The sequence below is a fragment of the Pyrgilauda ruficollis genome, unplaced genomic scaffold, assembly GCF_017590135.1.
Source record: "Pyrgilauda ruficollis isolate IOZ18807 unplaced genomic scaffold, ASM1759013v1 scaffold45, whole genome shotgun sequence".
Lineage (NCBI taxonomy): Eukaryota > Metazoa > Chordata > Aves > Passeriformes > Passeridae > Pyrgilauda > Pyrgilauda ruficollis.
The window spans coordinates 176091-194598 of record NW_024526044.1 but is presented as its reverse complement, the minus strand read 5'-3'; the positions used below and the strand labels follow the sequence as shown (position 1 = coordinate 194598).

Below are 18508 nucleotides of genomic sequence, written 5' to 3'. Positions count from 1 at the left end.
CCTTTTTTTTTTTTTTTTTTTTTTTTTTTTTTTTTTTTTTTTTTTTTTGTGTGCCAAGGGGAAATATTAAGAGTTTAAAAATACCCAGCACCATCTGCACAGATGGGAACAGGGCAGAGGCAATAGGAGGGGACCAGGAGATCTTACAACTCTCTGAGATGTTCAGCCCTAGAGAGCTTCTCCACCTGCACACAGCCCCAGGAAGCTGCCAGTGGTGCAGGATTTAGGATAACTGCTCATTACCTGTGGTGCTGCACCAGGAGTGCCCAGCTGGAAGCAAACACTGACTGTGTCTCTTCCACAAACAAAGCTCCTGTTTTTAATGCTGAAGTAGTGCTCTGTGATTTATCAAATCTCCCACACCAGAGGAAAGCAGAGAGGAGCCAGGGGAGGGTCTGAGCTGCTGAACAGCCCCACTGGACATCCACACTGTGATCAGGCTCCTCTCCTGACAGGCTCTCAACCCATTTCCCTGCATCCAACACAGGCTACAAAGGTTTCCTTTTCAGGGTGGTTTATAAACTGTCAAACTTGGACACAGAACAGCCACCCTGCCCTAAAGGGGACAGAGAACAGAAGCTTCACCAGGATCTGTTGCTTTCCTCTGCCATTAGTGGGAAAAGCTCTTTGAAAAACATTTATTTGCTTATGGAAGATTTTTTTAAAATTCAATAGCAGAAAGCTGCAAGCTCAGAGCTCTGCATGTGGAACCTGAGCTATTCTAACCTCCAAACCTCTCACTTCAAATTTTCTGTGCAAATTTTCCCAGGAAATCTGTCAGGGATTTTAAAGGATTTATTCTCTTTATCACTTGAGAAGCTATCTAAGTCCTCAGGCAAAATTTACCATCTAAGAAACACCAGCAAATTCTTCAGCTCTTGTCAGTTTTGATGTGGGAATTGGACAGACCAAAGTTCCTGGAGAGAAATTTCCTTCAGGAGCGTGAGGTCCAATGTTCTCTCAGTCAGTTATCAAACTCTTCAGCCGTGGGAGTTAACTACTGCAAGTGTGAGAAAAACTGAGTGCTCCAGTCTGCTGGCCAGACCAGGAAATACAACTGAGTATTGAAAGTATCTATCTAAATGGAAAAGTTTCCTTGGCAAATCAGGTTGATTTTCAGAATCCAAATATAAAAATGCAGTATTTTGTTAGAGCAGTGTTTCACCTGGTCCAGCATTCCCGCTCTGACAATGGCCGTGGGACACTCTTTAGAGAAAGCAGGAGTGTCTGCCCACCATCCGTGTAAACACACTGCTCCTCCTGCCCTGGCATCCCAAACCATGAGCTCAGGGATGCCAGGGGTGCCTTCCTGCCTATTCCCTCTAATATCTGTTCATGGACTTGCTGTCCTTGAGGTCTCTGCCCAGGAGAGTGTGGAGACAGAAAGGAAAAAGAACTGGAGAATTTTGTGGAGCACAAACAGGTGTTGGAGAGAGACAGCTCCTTCCCCTCAGCCAGGCTCTGTCTGTATCTACTCTGCACAGAGTGGAGGAGTCAGAAGAAAGAAGCGAAAGTCCCGCAGGGGTCAGAGACCTGCCGGGTCCAAGGAGCTGGCAGGGCAGGAATTGGGACCCCTCACAAAGCTCAGCAGGATGGGTGGAGCCTCTGTCCCAGTGAAGCCCTGCCAGCATCCTCGTTTTCCCCAGGGCTCTGCTGGAACTCGCCTGGTGGTCCTGGGAGCTGCTGCCAAACATCTGCCTGCAGCACTCCGAGATGACATCATCTGGAACCCTTTGTTTCCTCACTCAGGAGAGCTCCAGGGGTGGAAGAGCAGGGCTGGAGATCAAGAGGCCTCAGCAGAGCTTTGTGATAAGACAAAACCCTACAGATTTGGACTCTATTGTCTCTCTAGATAGTTTTTTTCTCATTTCTCGCTGTATCTGACCCTATCTCAAATGACAGAAATCTATCCAAAGCATTCTTTTTTCCCTATTATTTTTGGCAACTAAGTACCACACAGTGCTGTTTGAGAGACTAACCTGGGCTGTTCTGGATGAACAGCATCAGTGGCAGTAAAGTTTTTGACCAGTCCATTTGATGGCCACGTGTCCAGGGCCGCAGCCAGGGTGCTCTGGAGCATCCTGCACTCATGGCTTGGCCACTCAGCCCCACACACACAGTGGAAGGATCTTTGGCAAACGCTGATTTTTCAAAGATAACACTTCAGCGGGTCTCAATAATAAAGTCCTGCTGTAATCCCACTCTTCCTACAGCTACTTAATGCTGACTGAATGCCTTACTGCCAAGGGTTGCCTTCCTTCAGCTCTGCCACCTTCACAGGATCAGGGACTTCAGATCACTCAAGGCCAGAGGGAAAAAAACAACCAGAATTTCTGTTACCATTTGGGATCATGAATGCATGAACATCTGCCAGGTTCCCAAAGGAGCTGCTTTGCCTCACTGAGGAATTTCAGCTTGGACCTGGAAATCCTATGGCTGTTAGCACCATGTCACAGCTCGAGTAATTAGATCTGAGTCTCAACAGCCCAAGTGCATCCAGCACAGAGCTGCGCTGACACAGCTCCTGGTTGTGATTTGGGAGCTGCTGTGCTTGCAGCTCCTTGGCTGTGGGGTGCAGATGCACTCAGATCTGTCTCCAAGCCCTCAGCCCTGCAGCAGCTCCCAGCATTTCCTTTGGGAAGGGTGAGAAGCTGGTTAGTGCAGCAGTGTGTGCAGTGATGTGAGGGGCAGCCTTCCACCCCCATTCCTACCTGGAGTAGGGTAGGTGTAGGCACCTCTTCTAGGGCAAGGCATGGGGAAAGATGGCATTTGAAGAATGCTCAGTGGAACTCCCACAGAGCAACTGATGTGGTTCATGAGTTAGAGGAGACCATGGAAAGGAAGATGATTTTAATCCACCCCTCCACTGTCTTGATCCCAGGTGAGAACTTCTTTTATGGGCTACTGTAAAGCCATATCTGCACAAACATCCTCAGTCAGTGCCAGAGCTCATCATATTTTATTGTTAAACAAAGAGTTTAATTGTGAAAAATGAAAATTATTAAACACCATATTTTTTGAAAAAAAGAAACACGACACAGGGCGGAACAGAGGGAATTTTAAAACTTTGTCTGGATATGCATAACTTGGCTGAAATAAATAAAAGCCCAATGCCACCTTTAAGCCATTTTAGGGGACAGTACTAGCAATAAATGGACACCCTTGGAGTGCAACTTACAGTGTGTTGAGGTTCTTCAGTCTTCTGAAGGCTCCAGGTCGTATCTCCTTGATGTGGTTGAAGCGTAAATCTCTAAAAGCAGAGGGTATAAACAAGTCATTAGACCAGGGAAGGGAGTGGAGAAGGAGTGGGGACAATGGCTGGGGTCTGCTCTTGTCTGCAAAGTCAGGCAAAAGCTGGGACAAGCCTATAATGATAAAATTCCTTATTCTAATTCCACAGAAAACCAGACACTAAAAGGACTCAAGGGATCATTCCCATGAGCATCAGAAAAGAGTCTGCAGCAAAACACCCCAAGTTCACATCCAATTACTCTTGCATCTCATCCTGATTTGTAGAGGAACACACATCATCACCATAATAATATAATATTATATTATTAATTGGACCCATAATATAGCTCCCTACTAAAACTATCTTTGCCCTACAATGGTTAAATCTGCTCAAATAACCTCATACAATAAGAATTTCCCATTTTGCTCTGCAATGCTCCAAGACTTACAACAGCTTATCTCTGCCTGCATTTCAGATCTGTGCCAACTGCAATTAGAATTACTGGAGTCCAGGGGATTCTGGCAAATTTCAAGGGCTGCCCATGGAACTACATCAGCTTGGAACCCAAAACCATGGGGTTTGGATTGCTAATGGGATAATGAAATAAGAGCTAAGTGGTTTAACCTGGTTAACCAAGGATAAACACATCTATAGGGAACGTGCATTGGTTTGGCACCTTGCGTGGCCCAGTGTGTTATAACAAATCACAAAAGCTGACAAATGGGGATTGCTGCAAGTTTCTGTCCAAAGCACACACTGAAGTGGATTTTTTTTTTTCCTCCTGCACTACTTGGTCTATCACATTTAGAGAATAAACAGCTATTTTTTCACGTTAAGGTAGCCTTTTAAGGGCATTTTCTTTAAGAGGGAAAAAGCACGAGTTGCCCATTCTGGTGGTGAAGTCCCACTTGGGTGCAGAGTTTAAAACAAGGATTCTATAAATAGCTGCAAATTCACCTTGTTTTGAGACAGGCATCAAGAAGAATTGTGGCATTTATAAAACTCAAATTAGAAAGAGGTGCTGTCATTGCAGGTAACCCCAAACTGACAGTGAGGACCCAAGGGGGCTGAAACAGCTTGGAGCAAGTACTCAGTAAATGTAAATGTAAAATGTACTTTACAATGAGTAAAGCTGATTTTATTTTAAGATCATGGAATCACAGAATCACAGATTGGTTTGGGTTGGATGGGACTTTAAAGTTCATCTCATTCTGCCTCCCCTGCCATGGCAGGGACACCTTCCACTATCCCAGATTGCTCCAAACCCCATCTAGCCTGGCCTTGGACACTTCCAGGGGCAGTCACAGCTTCTCTAGGCACCCTGTGCCAGGGCCTTAACACCCTCTGAGTAAAAACTTTCTGCCTAACATCTAATGTAAACCTGATTTATTCAGTTTAAAACCATTGCCCCAATATGTAACATTTCTTTAGTTTAATAGTTTGCAAAATATAATCATTCTATGCTAAAAAATTAACAATAAATTTTCTTACTTTTTAGGCAGAAAATGCAAGGTAGTTTTACTTAAATTATACTGAAATATCAAATCTCTGCCTTGTTACCCCATTGTTATCACTGGATGCAACAGCACATGGGCCAGTGGAAGCTGTTTCTTCTGTTGTGTTTTTTGCCTTTAACTTTTCCACTTGACCAAAGGATTCAAAAGTCTAATACAGAAAGAAATCTTTCACCTCTCTTAGTGGTAAATATTGCATAGAGAAGAATTGGAGGGCAGAAACAAAAACAGCTTCAGAATATTTAAAACCCCCAATATTTCTAATTGCAATTCACCTTCTCTGTTTGTCCACTGCAAGCTGCAGATCCCAAAGGATCACCTCTGACATGTTCAGGTGTGTTTGGCTTATCTTGCATTGCTTCAAATGTGCATTTCTTGCCCTTCTTCTCAGAGGGAGTTCTGTATCTTTCTTCCCTGGCAATGTGAATTTGAGGGTATCTTTATGGATTTTTCCAGGCAATGGCTGGCACCATAAAGCCAAACACAATTAAACCCTGGCAGCAGTGACAGCACAGCGTGCTGCCTCTTCCCCACAGCCTCGTTAAAAGGAAACCAGGAAAGACCAGACCAGGGAAAAAGGTGAAGAAATGCAAACTTGATTTATGGTCTGCAATGCACAAACACCAACGCTGCTGCCCCGGGGGGTGTAAAGGGCCCTGTAATTAGTGCAGGCAGCTGGCTGCAGGTAACAGGGAACATGACAAATAACATGACAAATACACGGGAGGAGCACACAGGGGTCAGGGCTGGGGCTGGCCATGCTCAGGAAAGGCAGCAGGGAGCAGGCAGTGAAGTGTAAAATCCAACTTCAGGTCACAGGCTGCAGGTAGGGACAAAAGGCTCTGAGCGTTTTAATGAATGAAGGCAACTGCAGTCCTTTAAACTACACAAAACTAGAGTTGTTTTTAAACTACACCACCCCCAAGGAGAAGGTAATAAAGCTTAGCTCATTATTTTAATGAAATATTTTAATTTTTCTTCTGTTTTCTGTTCCAGGTAAGGCCTTTAGGTGATTCTCTGGACCCCAGCTATCTTTCAGTCCTTTGGAAAGTTCTTTTTGGTTTGCTCTCCATCACAAGGGCAACAGCTTTCCCCGCAGACAAAAATGGAACAGAAATACTGCATCCCTTCTCTGAGCACTTCATTTCAAGGAATGATGTGAAATAACTGGAGAGAATCCAAAATAAAGCAATGGGAATGATACGAAGTCTAGAAAACACGTCAATGAAAAGAACTGAAATTGCTTATTTAACCATAAATAAAATAACCATAAATAAAATAACTGTGGCAGAAAATTGCTACAAATAGAAAGGGCAAATAGTCACTGAGTGAAACTGCAGATTCAGGGTTTTTTAAAATATCTCAATTAGCAAGGCTCATAAAACACCCAGTGCATTTCAGGTGAGACAGGCATTAGCCACAAATGGTATGGGAAGGTGGATCCTGCCCTGAAGGATGGACCAGGCAGCATTAAAAGGTACCAGTGTTGATATCCCTTCACAGCAAAGAATGTCCCTGGGCATGCAGAGGAACCTACATATTCCTCTTTACCATATAAAAACCCCAATACTTTGGCTCATCCTTGGCGTTTTCACTGCAGACCTTGCCTTGGCCTGAAGCTTCGCCGGCAGGGAAGGGCTGCGCTGGGAATCCCTGGCTTGCACATGTTTGATTGAGAACATTCCCCACAGAGTTTGTCTCCTCTCACACAGAAACACTTGCTCCCCTCTATTCCCAGGGCACTCACTCTGGAAATTCACGTTCCTGTTCAGGAACAAAAGTGGTTTTTACAGGAGCTCACCATGGAGCCTCTCCCAGGGCAGCTGCTCCCAGCTGCCCCACACCACAGCAGCTGGGCTCCCTCCCTCCTGCCCGCTTCTTTCCACCTGGGAATTTGAAAAATGGGGGGAAAAATAATCCCTCGTGATTTAGCCCTCCCCCATGATTTCAAGAGTAGCAGTCTGGGATTACAAATGACCTTCCCACAAGGAACAGCTGCTGCTAAAGGATTCTGGATCCTCTTCCGCCTTCACACAGAGTGGAGGCCTGGGACAGCAGCATCACCCACACAGATCCCTCTGGACAACACCAGTTCAACTGGCTCAGCTTAAAATCTCACCAAACCCTCATGCTCTGACAGGAAAGTGACCTGGAATGTGTGGATAACCCAGGATGTGCTGTAGAAATCAGTCACCTTTTCTGAATTTGGGAATTATTGACATAGACTACAAAGAATGCTAGAATTTGCACATGGATGGGGAAATGGATCTTTACAGAATTACACAGTCTGAGCCTCTCAGCTGCTATCAGAACAATCATCCCTGCAAGCCTTCTGTTAAATAATTATCAGTGATTAGCACATAAAGCAATCAATGGCTGTTACAAGAAACTTCCACTTCTGTTTAATCTATTTAGGCCTTCACAGACTCATGTATTACTATGTTAACTAAGCAGATAATTAGCTACAAGAGGCATTTTACTGCAGTTCTGTGGAAATTACTGTTTGTGTCATTGAAGAATCCTTTGTGCTCCCAACGCTGTGCACAGCAGTGAAGCTGAGAGCTCTGCCCAGAACTGGTTGGAAAGTGGCAGCCACATAATCACTACCAACAATGACACAGAGAGTAAAGGTGCTTTTACAGAGATAAGATGTTGAAGTTCCTCCCAGTGTTTCCAGAGGAAGGGAGGGCGTGAAAGACATCCTATAAAAATATCCTTAAAAATAAGACAAGTTTCCACCATACAAGAAGAGCCAGGACATTTATCAGAAAGATACTCGTTCCTCACATTTATCTGCACAACATCAGAGTCAGCTCTGCAGGTTCCCCAGTCCTGCCAAACCACTCCAGTCCTGGCAGGAAGGGAAAACTGCCTTGCTGAGATGGAAATGAAGTCTTCCAGACTCACTGTCATCAGCTCCCCAACTCAGGAATGTTGCTGTCCCACACGAGTCCCCAAATGGCTTTAATAAATGACAGCCTTCATCCCAGAACCCCTTACGTGGACAGCTGAGCCCTGCCAGCCCTGCGAGGCAGATGAGGAGACCATGGGGAGGCTCAGGGCTGGGGATTTTCCAAGTCCTGGCTATTTTGGGCATCAAGACATCAAGATTTGACTGTTCAAAGAGTGAAGAGTAAAGAAAGTATGTTGAGCATGGAGATACAAGGAAATGAAACAATGGGATCATGGTTGAAACAGTGGAGAGCGAGCAGCTGCAGGGAGCCTCACTCTGCAGAACAGGCTGTGGTTCCCTGCTTCACTGCCACATCACTTATTTTAAAGATTCAGGAACACTAGATTTTAATTAAGAAAATTACCACAGGCATTCCTGAACCCAGTTTTTTAAGATTCCAGCTCCCACAAACAGGAGCCAGGTTTTCAAAAGGGCTCCCTCTGCATCAGCTGGGGCAGGAACTTGACCATAATCCAGCAGCCAGTGTACCAAGCTGGTCTGATCTCACTTTTTCTGTCCATGTAAGCTGCTGGGAATGCTGTGCCTGAAAGGCAGTCCCAGGGCAGGAGGGTTCTGCTGGTGCCTCATTCCTGGTGGGAGCATTTCAAATACCACCTGGCATGCCTTTAGCTCTTTCCAAGAAGGGTAGGGACAAGGAATACCTCCAAAACATAGTTTTGGTCCTGAACGTGTATTCAAGTAGGAAGATTATACAAAAATATGCTGAATTCATCAATGTTAGATAATTTGAGCTATTATTTATTAGCAGTGGGATGAAGATCCTACCCAAAGCAGCTGAGTCTATTCTTAGGCATTCATGGCAGCATGACTCTCTTGACCTAATGCATCATTCCTTTGCACCATTTATCCAAGATACATCAAAGGAAGAAAACTTTCCCTCCTCCTGAAGTGTGTTCTGACCCTGATTCAGAGAAAGTAAAATAAACACTTTAATACTGAGTCTCCTGTAGCTTAAGTGTCAGTCTTCCACTTTTTTAAGAGCATGATCATTAAAGTTTTTACCCAGAATACACACACATTCTTTCACCAAAAAATACTGACTTCTCCTTAAAGAGAACAGGAAAGAGTCCTGGTGTCCCTACAGGGAGAGGGATGTGGTGAGGGCAACAAAAATACAAATACTCAAGTGGGAACCAGATGCTGAAGTACTGGGGAGTTCAGTGAAAGCAGGATTTTAAACACTTAAGGTAGCTACAATCACAAGACTTAGGATGCTTCCATCAAAAGATGCCGGAATGTTTCTAGAAGGAAAATATATTTGAATTACCTTCCCTCCTCATTTTCCTGCCAATGAAGAGACTTCTAAAAATAGAACATATAGTTCTTGGTCACCTCTAGAAGATTTAATAAGGATTAAATACTACAGTGAAAGAAGTCAGAAAGAGATTCTACCTGGCACATGCAGAATGTGTGGGTGTGCATTTAATGGCTGTGTATAAGATTATCACACACAGAGGAAATGAGTAATCCCTTCTTCAACCCAAAACACACGACAGAGACCACAAACAGAGCAGCATTTCCAAGAACTCATTTGCTCAGTAAACCTTTCCCCAACAAATGTATAAAATTCCTTCTCAAAATGTGCTTATTAATAGACTAAGAGAGCTACACCCTGTCCTACTCCAGCCTTCCTCCTGCGGGAGGAAGAGAGGAGCTGAGCAGGCACCAAAAGCAGCACAACGAGGAAGGGAAAGAAAACTTGTCCAGCTGGCCATGCTTACACTGCCCAATTAGCAACCAGGTCTGTGAACAACTGGGTCACCTTCAGTTCAAGCCAGCCATGTGCTCAGATCCCGGATCCTGCCCTGTGCCCTCAGCTATGTTTCTCCAGCAGTACTCATTCATTATGTGCCCTGCATAATGCAGAAAGAAGAATAACCCATGGATAATTGGATTGCAATCCATTAGCTGCCAGCCAGAGGGGAACTTCTTTCCATGGATTTCTTCTACTCATGTCCACACGTTTCAAAGTTTATTGTTTTAAATGTCACACTGCAGAACAAATGGCTGCTAAGGTTAAAGACCTATTGAAATTTTCAGAGTGTATGTTCCACAGCTGTTCCCTTCCTTGGGCTGCTGGCTGGAAGAACTGCCTGAATCCCAGCAGTAACCAGCAGATCACATCTGGATAATCATGTTCCAATTGAACAGACACCAGCCAAAATACGTTTGCAGTTCTACACCATGAATTTTTATGGCTTATCTGTACACGTGTAGTCGTTCCTGCCATCCCATTCTCTGCTCAGGATAAAGCGAGCAGCCTCCATTACCAAAGATAAATAGTCTACTGCTAAAACCAGACTTGGGGCCAGATCCTCAGCTGTACCCAGCTGGGATTGGGAAGGGAGGAGGGAAATGGCGACCCAAGAGGAGCCAGTAACAGCTCATCAATCCTGGAGCTGGTTCCATGCCAATCCCAGCATCGCTCAGAGAAGGCGATGGGCGGCTCCAAGTGCCGCCAGCTGGCTGCAGCCCCAGGGGCCATCTGCCAGTGGTGAAGCACAGCCTGTGCCAGCTAGGAGACTTCCCCACTCTTCCAGGATTCTTAGAGAGGGTGGCATGGAGTCACGGAGGTCAGAAAGTCCCAAACTCCCAACTTCAAAGCAAACTCCATCTGGAAGCTGCAGCTGTTCTTCGAGAGAACCGAGCTGGAGCCTGGGATCGGTGTTTGGAGCTGCAGTCACAGACTCAGCCCTGTTCACACCAAAGATTAACTGTGGAAAATATCCCAATCCCACATTTTCTGCTCAGAATAACTCCGTGATCAAGACTATTCTTGCTATAATTCCAACTGCGCAGTCTGACACAAGGATTCTCCCAGGAGAAACACTAACATACCAAAAAGCTGGAGGAGTCAGGGCTTGGTTAAGAAGCATTCCTTGATCTTCCACAATTCAAAAAAAGTTTAATTACTGAAATGCTATTTATAACAGATACAAATGGGATGCTGGCTGGGAAATGCATTTGCATACATTAGATCTTCAAGATAGCCAGACAGTCAGGATTTTTCCTTGCCACACAAAGGCCCATGATCTGCCAACAGAGAGCACTCACCAGGCTCATCTGTCTTTATGATCAACAATATGTGGTTTGCTTATAATTATGCAGATAGTAGTAAAAGAGAATAAAATGGATAAATCACCTTAAAAAGTACTGGTTCATGAAGAGTCATCGTCCTCTGCAACATTGCAATTTTTGTATCTCACACCTATACTACTTTAATGTTTTAAAAGCCAGTTTCCCATTCAAGGTGGTGCAGAAAATGAAGTGTGCTGCTGCCAGAGGGAGCACACCATTCCAGAACTGGGAAAGAGTTGGTGACACAGTAAACTTCCCTCCCTCTGCACTTGAAGGATCTCTAGCAGAAACTCACTCAGGCTTCACTGTAACAGCAAACGTTGCCTCATTTCAAACAGAGAACAGGAATTGAGCTTCAATGATCTCAGAAATACCTCAGTTCAGCCAATGAAACAAACCTTTCCCTGAATAAAATCTAGGTTTAAACTAGGAAGAACAAGTTACTTTGCTAAAATCAGTGACAGGGTATTATAAATATTTTAATATTTCAAGATGCAGGGGAATAAGGAGGAGAAAAAGGTTGGTAAGAGTGTGAAGAATCAGATGCTGCAAGTCACTGTAAGGGCGCATAAGCACTGCCCAGTGAGCAAGTACTGAGCAGGGTCACACTGCAAATAATCATTCCAGCACCAGCCCAGGCAGTGAGAAAGCTTTGGCAGCTGTAGCAAGGGTAGATCTCATCCTGTGGGCCACCAATGCAAGAACCTCTGTGGTCTCCACCCACCAAAGCAGACCTGGATGGCAGCAGTCCAATGCCAGCATCCTGCCCACAGCATGTTCCTCTGGCTGCCAGCAGAGAAAGTGCATTAGCAATATCAGTGAGATGTTCATGGGAGAAATGCTGCTATGGATGTGCCAGCTGAGGTAAAAGTGAGCTTGTTATAAGCAAAGGGAAAAGCTGCTCAAACTCGTGTTGGAAAGGTTTTGCAACAGGCAGCAATTTAAGGAGGATGAGCATGAAGATTAATTTTTGACAAGTCTTTCCAACTACTTACAAGAAAAGGTCATCCAAGACAAGGGATCAGATAAGAGTAGCACGAAGGGAAGGATTTTGTCAAGTGTCACTGCATCTTAAAGCCACCTTTAAATTTAGGATTAGTTTAGAATCACAGGGAAGTGCTCTTCTGCACCTATCAGTAAGAGCTCTTCAGGAGTCTCCAAGAATTCAATGTCCTTTTCCTCCACCTCTCCTGTCTGAATGGATTCAGCCACCAGCTCCCTCACCTTCTTATTTCTCAAGTAGTTCTGTGAGTTACCACAGCTGTTACTTTCCAAATAAGCCTCAACTTTGGTTTGAACAGTTCAAGTAGAAAGTGGAAAAACAGTACTTAGAAATTCAGTACTGAAATGGTGTTGTATATATAAGGAAAGTGTTCGTGTCACTGGAGACAAAAGCCTGAGCTGCTCTATTTCCTCTCTCCTCTACACCCATACACAAAGCCTTCTAAAATGCAAACTGTTCCTTTCCATAAGCTCAGTTTAACATTTCTGACCTTTGATTCCCCAAAACTGTCTTCCAGTTCTTGCTTGGAATTACTCTCATTAAATTTTGCAATTCCCTTGATTGTCCCATCAGCAATTAACTGATGCCAGAAGCAGCAGTTTCTGTTTCATGTTTTAAAAGCACAAAACAGTTCCTGAGGCTGATAATTCTGTGGGGGGGAAAGAAGATATAAAGTATGCCTTTGGCCTTTTTGCCTTTTTTTTTTTCTAAAGACCACGCAGGTAAGAAAGGCAGGAAAATGAAGTGGTTACTCACAGAATGTTTGTCTGGGGCGGGATCTCGGGGATGGTTTCCAACATCAGATGCATGCATCTCACTGTAGTCCTGAAGCACAGGCAGCGGCTGGGGCAGGAGCAGGAGAAACCAGGCAGGAGGAGAAAATACAAAAAGCCTCCAAGAACTGAAGGTTTGATCAGCATGGTGTTTGCTGGAGCGTATTTGCCTCAATTCTGAGCTGCAGGGAGCTGACAAAAAAAGTTTCCCAGCCCTGAGGTCCAGGAGGAGGGGACTCATCAGCATGTGTTTGCAATTAAATTAAGGCAGTTTGACAGTCCAACCGCCCACCCTCTCTGCCATTCTGCACATCACTGGAGATCACACTGTCCCCACCCCTCTCTAATTGTGGCGCTGAAATACAAACTCTTCCTTTGGATCTATTTTCGCCTTGTTGCTTCTTTTAAACAGCAAGTTAACTCCTCACCTTCTCCTCAGGCATTTGTCTGAAAGCACAGTGCACCTCCATGGACAGCAACCAAAAAATGACCTCGTGGTCCAGGGCTGAGCTGGGATGCAAAAGATCCAGGGCCAAGGTTTTTATGTCAATTTTTTTTTTTTTTTTTTTTTTTTTCCCTAGCACAGTCTGCAAACTAAAGAGAGAGATTTATCTAACAGCCTGTCAAATGCATGGTGCTGTAAGATTTTCAGGATAGAGGCTGTCTCCTATTACATGTAATTACAACATTGAGCAAAAATATGCCTCCAACCATTGAGTGGGCATGGGATGTAACAGATAAGGGATTTTAAAAGGGAGATCACTAACAGAGATAAATAACCTGCAAATAAAGACAAAACCCCACCCAGGAGTCTGTAAAGTTTCTCAGGCAGAGCAAAAGCTGGTTCATTTATAGTTTGACCAAGTATAATTTCTTTCAACAAGGACGTCAATTAGAAAAATGTTTTTGAGAAATTCAAGGCAAGTGAGGGGTGAAGAGGAGTAAAAAATATGAAATCAGCTGAGTTTGAACTGTAGGGAATGTAATCCTCCATTTGTTTCTCCCCACTGGAAGATAAATTTGAGATGCAAAAGGCAGGATTTGTTTCCAGTTGAATTAACCACCTTTATGAAGAAGCTACAGTAAAAACAGCTTATCTTTAGGTTTCAAGCTATCACTACACAATATCCTAAATGTATGGGTTGAGCACAAGGGAGGCATTAACACACATTAGGATTTATGTTGAGGAATTTCTCATACAGCACCATCCCACATAACCTGGCAGGTCAAATGAAAGCTTCCCATCAACCTGCACATCTGCTTTGTACTCTGCACTACAAAATAATTAATGTGGCAAAGAAGACAAGAGTGACATTTAAACTTTCCTGGTTCAGATTCTCAGTCACTTGAGCATTTGGGGAGAGCCTTGGGTTTGGGGTTTCACCTAAAATTTAATGCCATGGAAGGTAAAACATGTATTCGTTTGTACAGCTATAAAAGAGAATTATCCTGGAGGCCTTCTTCAGTCAGCCCTCAGGCAATCGGCTGGCTGTTTGCCCTGCCATCACTTGGAAAGCTCAGCAAGCTCACTGAACTCATGGTTTTGGGCAGAGTGTCCTCTAGTGGCTACCCAACCCAACCCAGGCCAACCCTGCTCACAAAAACGGGTTGTAAAAAGCCAAATGATCATCTTCAGCCTTCATACAACCAACCCAGGCCAACCCTGCTCACAAAAACGGGTTGTAAAAAGCCAAATTCAGCCTTCATACAAGTGGCAGCTGAAACCTGCTCTGATGAATAGGACAGCTTTTAATTCCCGAGGCATTGAGTGCTGTAGAAGCACATCCTCCGTGTGCATCAGGCAACGCATGTTATGTGAAAATGCTCCTGACTGAAGTTCTCTGTCCTTCCAGCCTCACTGCTCCCACATCAGCTCCTCCCAAAGCCCACTGGACTCTGCTAGGGTAGCACAGCTGGCAGGAGCAGTTCTGCAAAGCTTGGAAGATAAAAACGCTCTCTCCAAACCACGTGTCAGTTATTTTGGAGCCATCCTTTCCCCTGGCACACCTGGCCACTTTGCAAATATGAGGCTTTGCTTTCTGCCTCGGTGGTGCATAAACTCTGAGTTCTAAACCAACCCTCTGCAACAACAACAATCCCTTTTTATTTGTATTGCAAAGAGGAGAGCTGGGCCAAGGCTCAGTCCCATTTCTGTGGGATGAGTCCTGTGGAACTGCATTTCAAGTCCAGCTGTGCTGTGGGGGAGCAGCTTTGGGATGGATTGAGGGGCATTTACCCACTGCTCTGTAGGAATGGGATCTTGAGCCAAGCCAGCAGAGTTAACAGAGCATGGGGAATCGTTTCAGTGCAAGGCAAGTTCTGCAACCCACACATTTTCTGAGCAGCAGATCTTCGCCGCTTCTCTCCTGCCTTGCTCATCTCCCTCACGATAAATGGAATGTTGGTGAGGGTTAAGGAACACCAGCAACTCCAGGCCCCTTACTCTCATATTAATTTGTCTTATTTTCCATCAACATGACAAATTCTTTAAAAATGAGTGTGCATCTCTGAGAAAGAACCAAAACTTGTCTCCTGAACACCAGGAATGATGTCAACCTTTGTGTCCCATGCTCCAGCATTTCCAGCCTCTGCTACACAGGGTTTTCATACCTGTAGAAAGCAAGAAAGTTGGGGGGGTTCCCTCAGGTGGTTTTTTTTCCCCTTCACCCTTTGGTTTTTTTATTTTTAACTCTCCCTTCTGTCCCTTTTTCTTCAGCAGAAAGATTTCCCTCAGGGCACCTGCCCCCTCTATACCCCAGGGAACTGTGATGTTCTGTTTTACAATGAAGTGAACATAAACATCATCTGACAAGTTTAATTTCCTCAATACCATTTGTATGACACATCCACGGCTTTCCAAAGCAGAAAAGGATTTTCTTTCAGCACACACCACGTGAAGGAAAACATTAACGTTGAACTAATCTCCTGTTATAGCTAGGAAAAGGACATTTATCATACACACAGATGACAGGAAGAAACACACAGACAGGCAATTATCCTATGGAATAAAGGTTAACAGATTCATTTAATTAGCAGCAGCTGTATTTGCTATTATGATCAGATTCCTAGCACAGCTGAAACCAAAATATTGTTCTCACTACTGGAGAAATGAAAGCCTTGAACACCCGCTCTTAAAAATCCATGTTGATTAAACACTCAGACAGAGCCCAGGGGACAAGAGGGGAGCTGCAATTCAAAATGCACAGAACAAACTCCTGACATGCTGGTTCAGGCAACTCCTTGAAGTACAGAAATGGATGAAATCACCTTTTGGTAGGTGTTATTTACAGGTCAAACAGCCAGGGAACTAAGCCCACTCTTTAAGCACTCTGACACATTAAATCTACATCAGTGCTGTGTGTGCTGATCCCAAAATTCATCCTGCACAGCTGCATTACCTCAAGGTTTGGAACTCTATATCTGGACAGGTTTGAGAGAACACATTCTGAGGAGTTCATCTAAAACTATGCACCTGCACCATATTGTTAAGCATTTTTTCTGCTGTTTTTGTCTTGACCTCCAATTATGGAAATAAGCACTCACCTACAAAGTGTTCTAATCACAACAAAGCCATGTTAAGAAGGCTAAAAAGCCTTTACTAAATTTATTGATAAACACTTATTAACGAAGTTGAAATTGCATAACACTTCTGCATGCCTCAGACCAACTGAACCCTAGTTTCTATACAGATTTTTCAGCTTACACACTCGTGACTAGAGCAGCTTGAAGTTCAGCTCTCTTTGCAAATTTGCTGCAGGATTGAAACCTAAAAGGAGTCACATGCAAAAAAAAGTGACAACTGCTGAGAACACAGAAGGAAACAAAGCAGGTAGAATTCCTGGACAGCTCACAGATCCAAACCCAGCTCTGCCTCCATCCCTCTGCTAGAAATGCCTACAAAACTACAGTGCAAGTGCTTGTGCACAGGGAAAATGTATTTACAACTCCCCTTTATTTACAGGCTATAAGCAATACTATTTCACAGTTATACTGTACATAGAATTTCTACTATCTGTTTAGATCTGTGGGGGTTTTTTGGACAAGAGGACAATTTGACAACCTAGAACATAAATTTCCTGTATATATATATATTTATTTATTTATTTATTCAACCTTATCCAGGAAAAAATAGCAGTATTTATGCATCTTATAGAAAGCTACAAAAATCTAGCAAATGTAATAAAAAAAGGCAAATCTGGTGAAAAATCTGATAAAATACCTTTTACAGCTGGGGTTGGGATGGGGATAATAACCAAACAAGGGATAAATTAAAGATAATCCTCCCTCAACTGGTCAGCTTTAACAGAATCTCTGCAAGGCTCACTAACAGGAACCTGAAGTTTAATGTCATTTTTAAAGGGATTTCTTTAAAAGTGCTGTGATTAAACTGAAGGATGACCTGGTAGCCAAAAAGCAGGAGGCACCCTGGACTATGGAGTGGTGTGGAAATTGTGCCACAATCCAGAAAGGCACATACCTGACATGACACCCATTAAACAGACTTTTCCAACAAATAACAGGCCACAGCATGTAGGGAAGCACTGAGAATAATTACACACAGATTCTATTAATCTCTAGTATTAATCCCTCTATTAATCCCTCTAGTTATCACCACATTCAGGACTTGCATTTGTAGAAAGAAATTGATGGGAGTTGCCAGAACCCAGTGACGGGGACGTGCACCTTTACAGGAAACATCAGCTCAGTGGCCACAGAACTGCCCCACTGCAAATAAAGAAATCAAAATCCAAGGGAGCAAGACAACTTGGGGTACCATTGAGACCAGACATGGAGACAGGAAACCAGAGGCAAAACCCATCCTATGACTGTTACATGCCAGCAGCCACATGATACAGGATTATCAGACAATATTCCCAAAGAGACACAAAAGTCCTGTTAAGCAAGGAAAAGTTCTCCACTTCAGGCTTAGACATACATGTTATTCATTTATTTTCAAAGCCACACAGAACTTTGAAACTATTTTTCATGAAGCAAGTTGTGCAACTCAGGACCATTTGGCAATACAGTCTTCACTCATTCCTCCTCAGAAAAAGAGGAGACAGTACACATTAAAAAAAAAACAAAAGATATCAAAGTGATACCAACTCAAGTGCTTCTGATGGGGCAATGCCTTAACACAAATTCATTACCTGCTGAAAGAGAGCTTTTCATTCCCCCCAGCTTTAGAACTATTTCACATCAACACAAACTCCAGGTTTTCTTTCCAGCCTTTACCAGTTCAGGTACATTTCCCAAACAGGCTGAACCAAGTAAACCTTTCTAAACACAGTATTTTATCATCCACAGACATTGTGGACTCCCCATTGCTGGAACTGCCCAAGGCCAGGCTGGATGGGGCTGGGAGCAACCTGGCCTAGTGGAAGGTGCCCCTGTACATGGCAGTGGGTTGGAACAAGATGGTCTTGAAGGTCCCTTCCAACCCAACCATTCTGATCCTATGATTCCACAGCATCCCCTTCCATCACCAGGACAGAGAGTTTTGGAAATAAAAATTACAGCTCACATCCGAAGGATGACCTGGTAGCCAAAAAGCAGGAGGCACCCTGGACTATGGAGTGGTGTGGAAATTGTGCCACAATCCAGAAAGGCACATACCTGACATGACACCCATTAAACAGACTTTTCCAACAAATAACAGGCCACAGCATGTAGGGAAGCACTGAGAATAATTACACACAGATTCTATTAATCTCTAGTATTAATCCCTCTATTAATCCCTCTAGTTATCACCACATTCAGGACTTGCATTTGTAGAAAGAAATTGATGGGAGTTGCCAGAACCCAGTGACGGGGACGTGCACCTTTACAGGAAACATCAGCTCAGTGGCCACAGAACTGCCCCACTGCAAATAAAGAAATCAAAATCCAAGGGAGCAAGACAACTTGGGGTACCATTGAGACCAGACATGGAGA

General features: G+C 43.9%; 1 protein-coding gene and 1 long non-coding RNA gene across 2 annotated transcripts in view; both read right to left on the bottom strand.

Moving 5' to 3' along the window:
- LOC121359563 (peroxidasin homolog) overlaps window positions 1–14190 on the bottom strand; it is a 47086-nt gene extending 32896 nt beyond the window's left edge. The window contains exons 1-2 of the mRNA XM_041478590.1: window positions 12558–14190; window positions 3179–3250 (exon numbers count right to left, since the gene is read on the bottom strand). Of these exons, the coding sequence (XP_041334524.1) occupies window positions 3179–3250; window positions 12558–12721 (236 nt within the window). The 5' untranslated portion in view covers window positions 12722–14190. The remainder of the gene's footprint in view (window positions 1–3178; window positions 3251–12557) is intronic.
- A 1185-nt stretch (window positions 14191–15375) lies between these two features.
- On the bottom strand, window positions 15376–18284 carry LOC121359448. Its single transcript, XR_005956045.1, has 2 exons — window positions 18113–18284; window positions 15376–16973 (listed from the first exon to the last, which is right to left on the bottom strand). It is a non-coding gene; the product is annotated as an uncharacterized LOC121359448 (long non-coding RNA).
- Window positions 18285–18508: the final 224 nt, after the last annotated feature.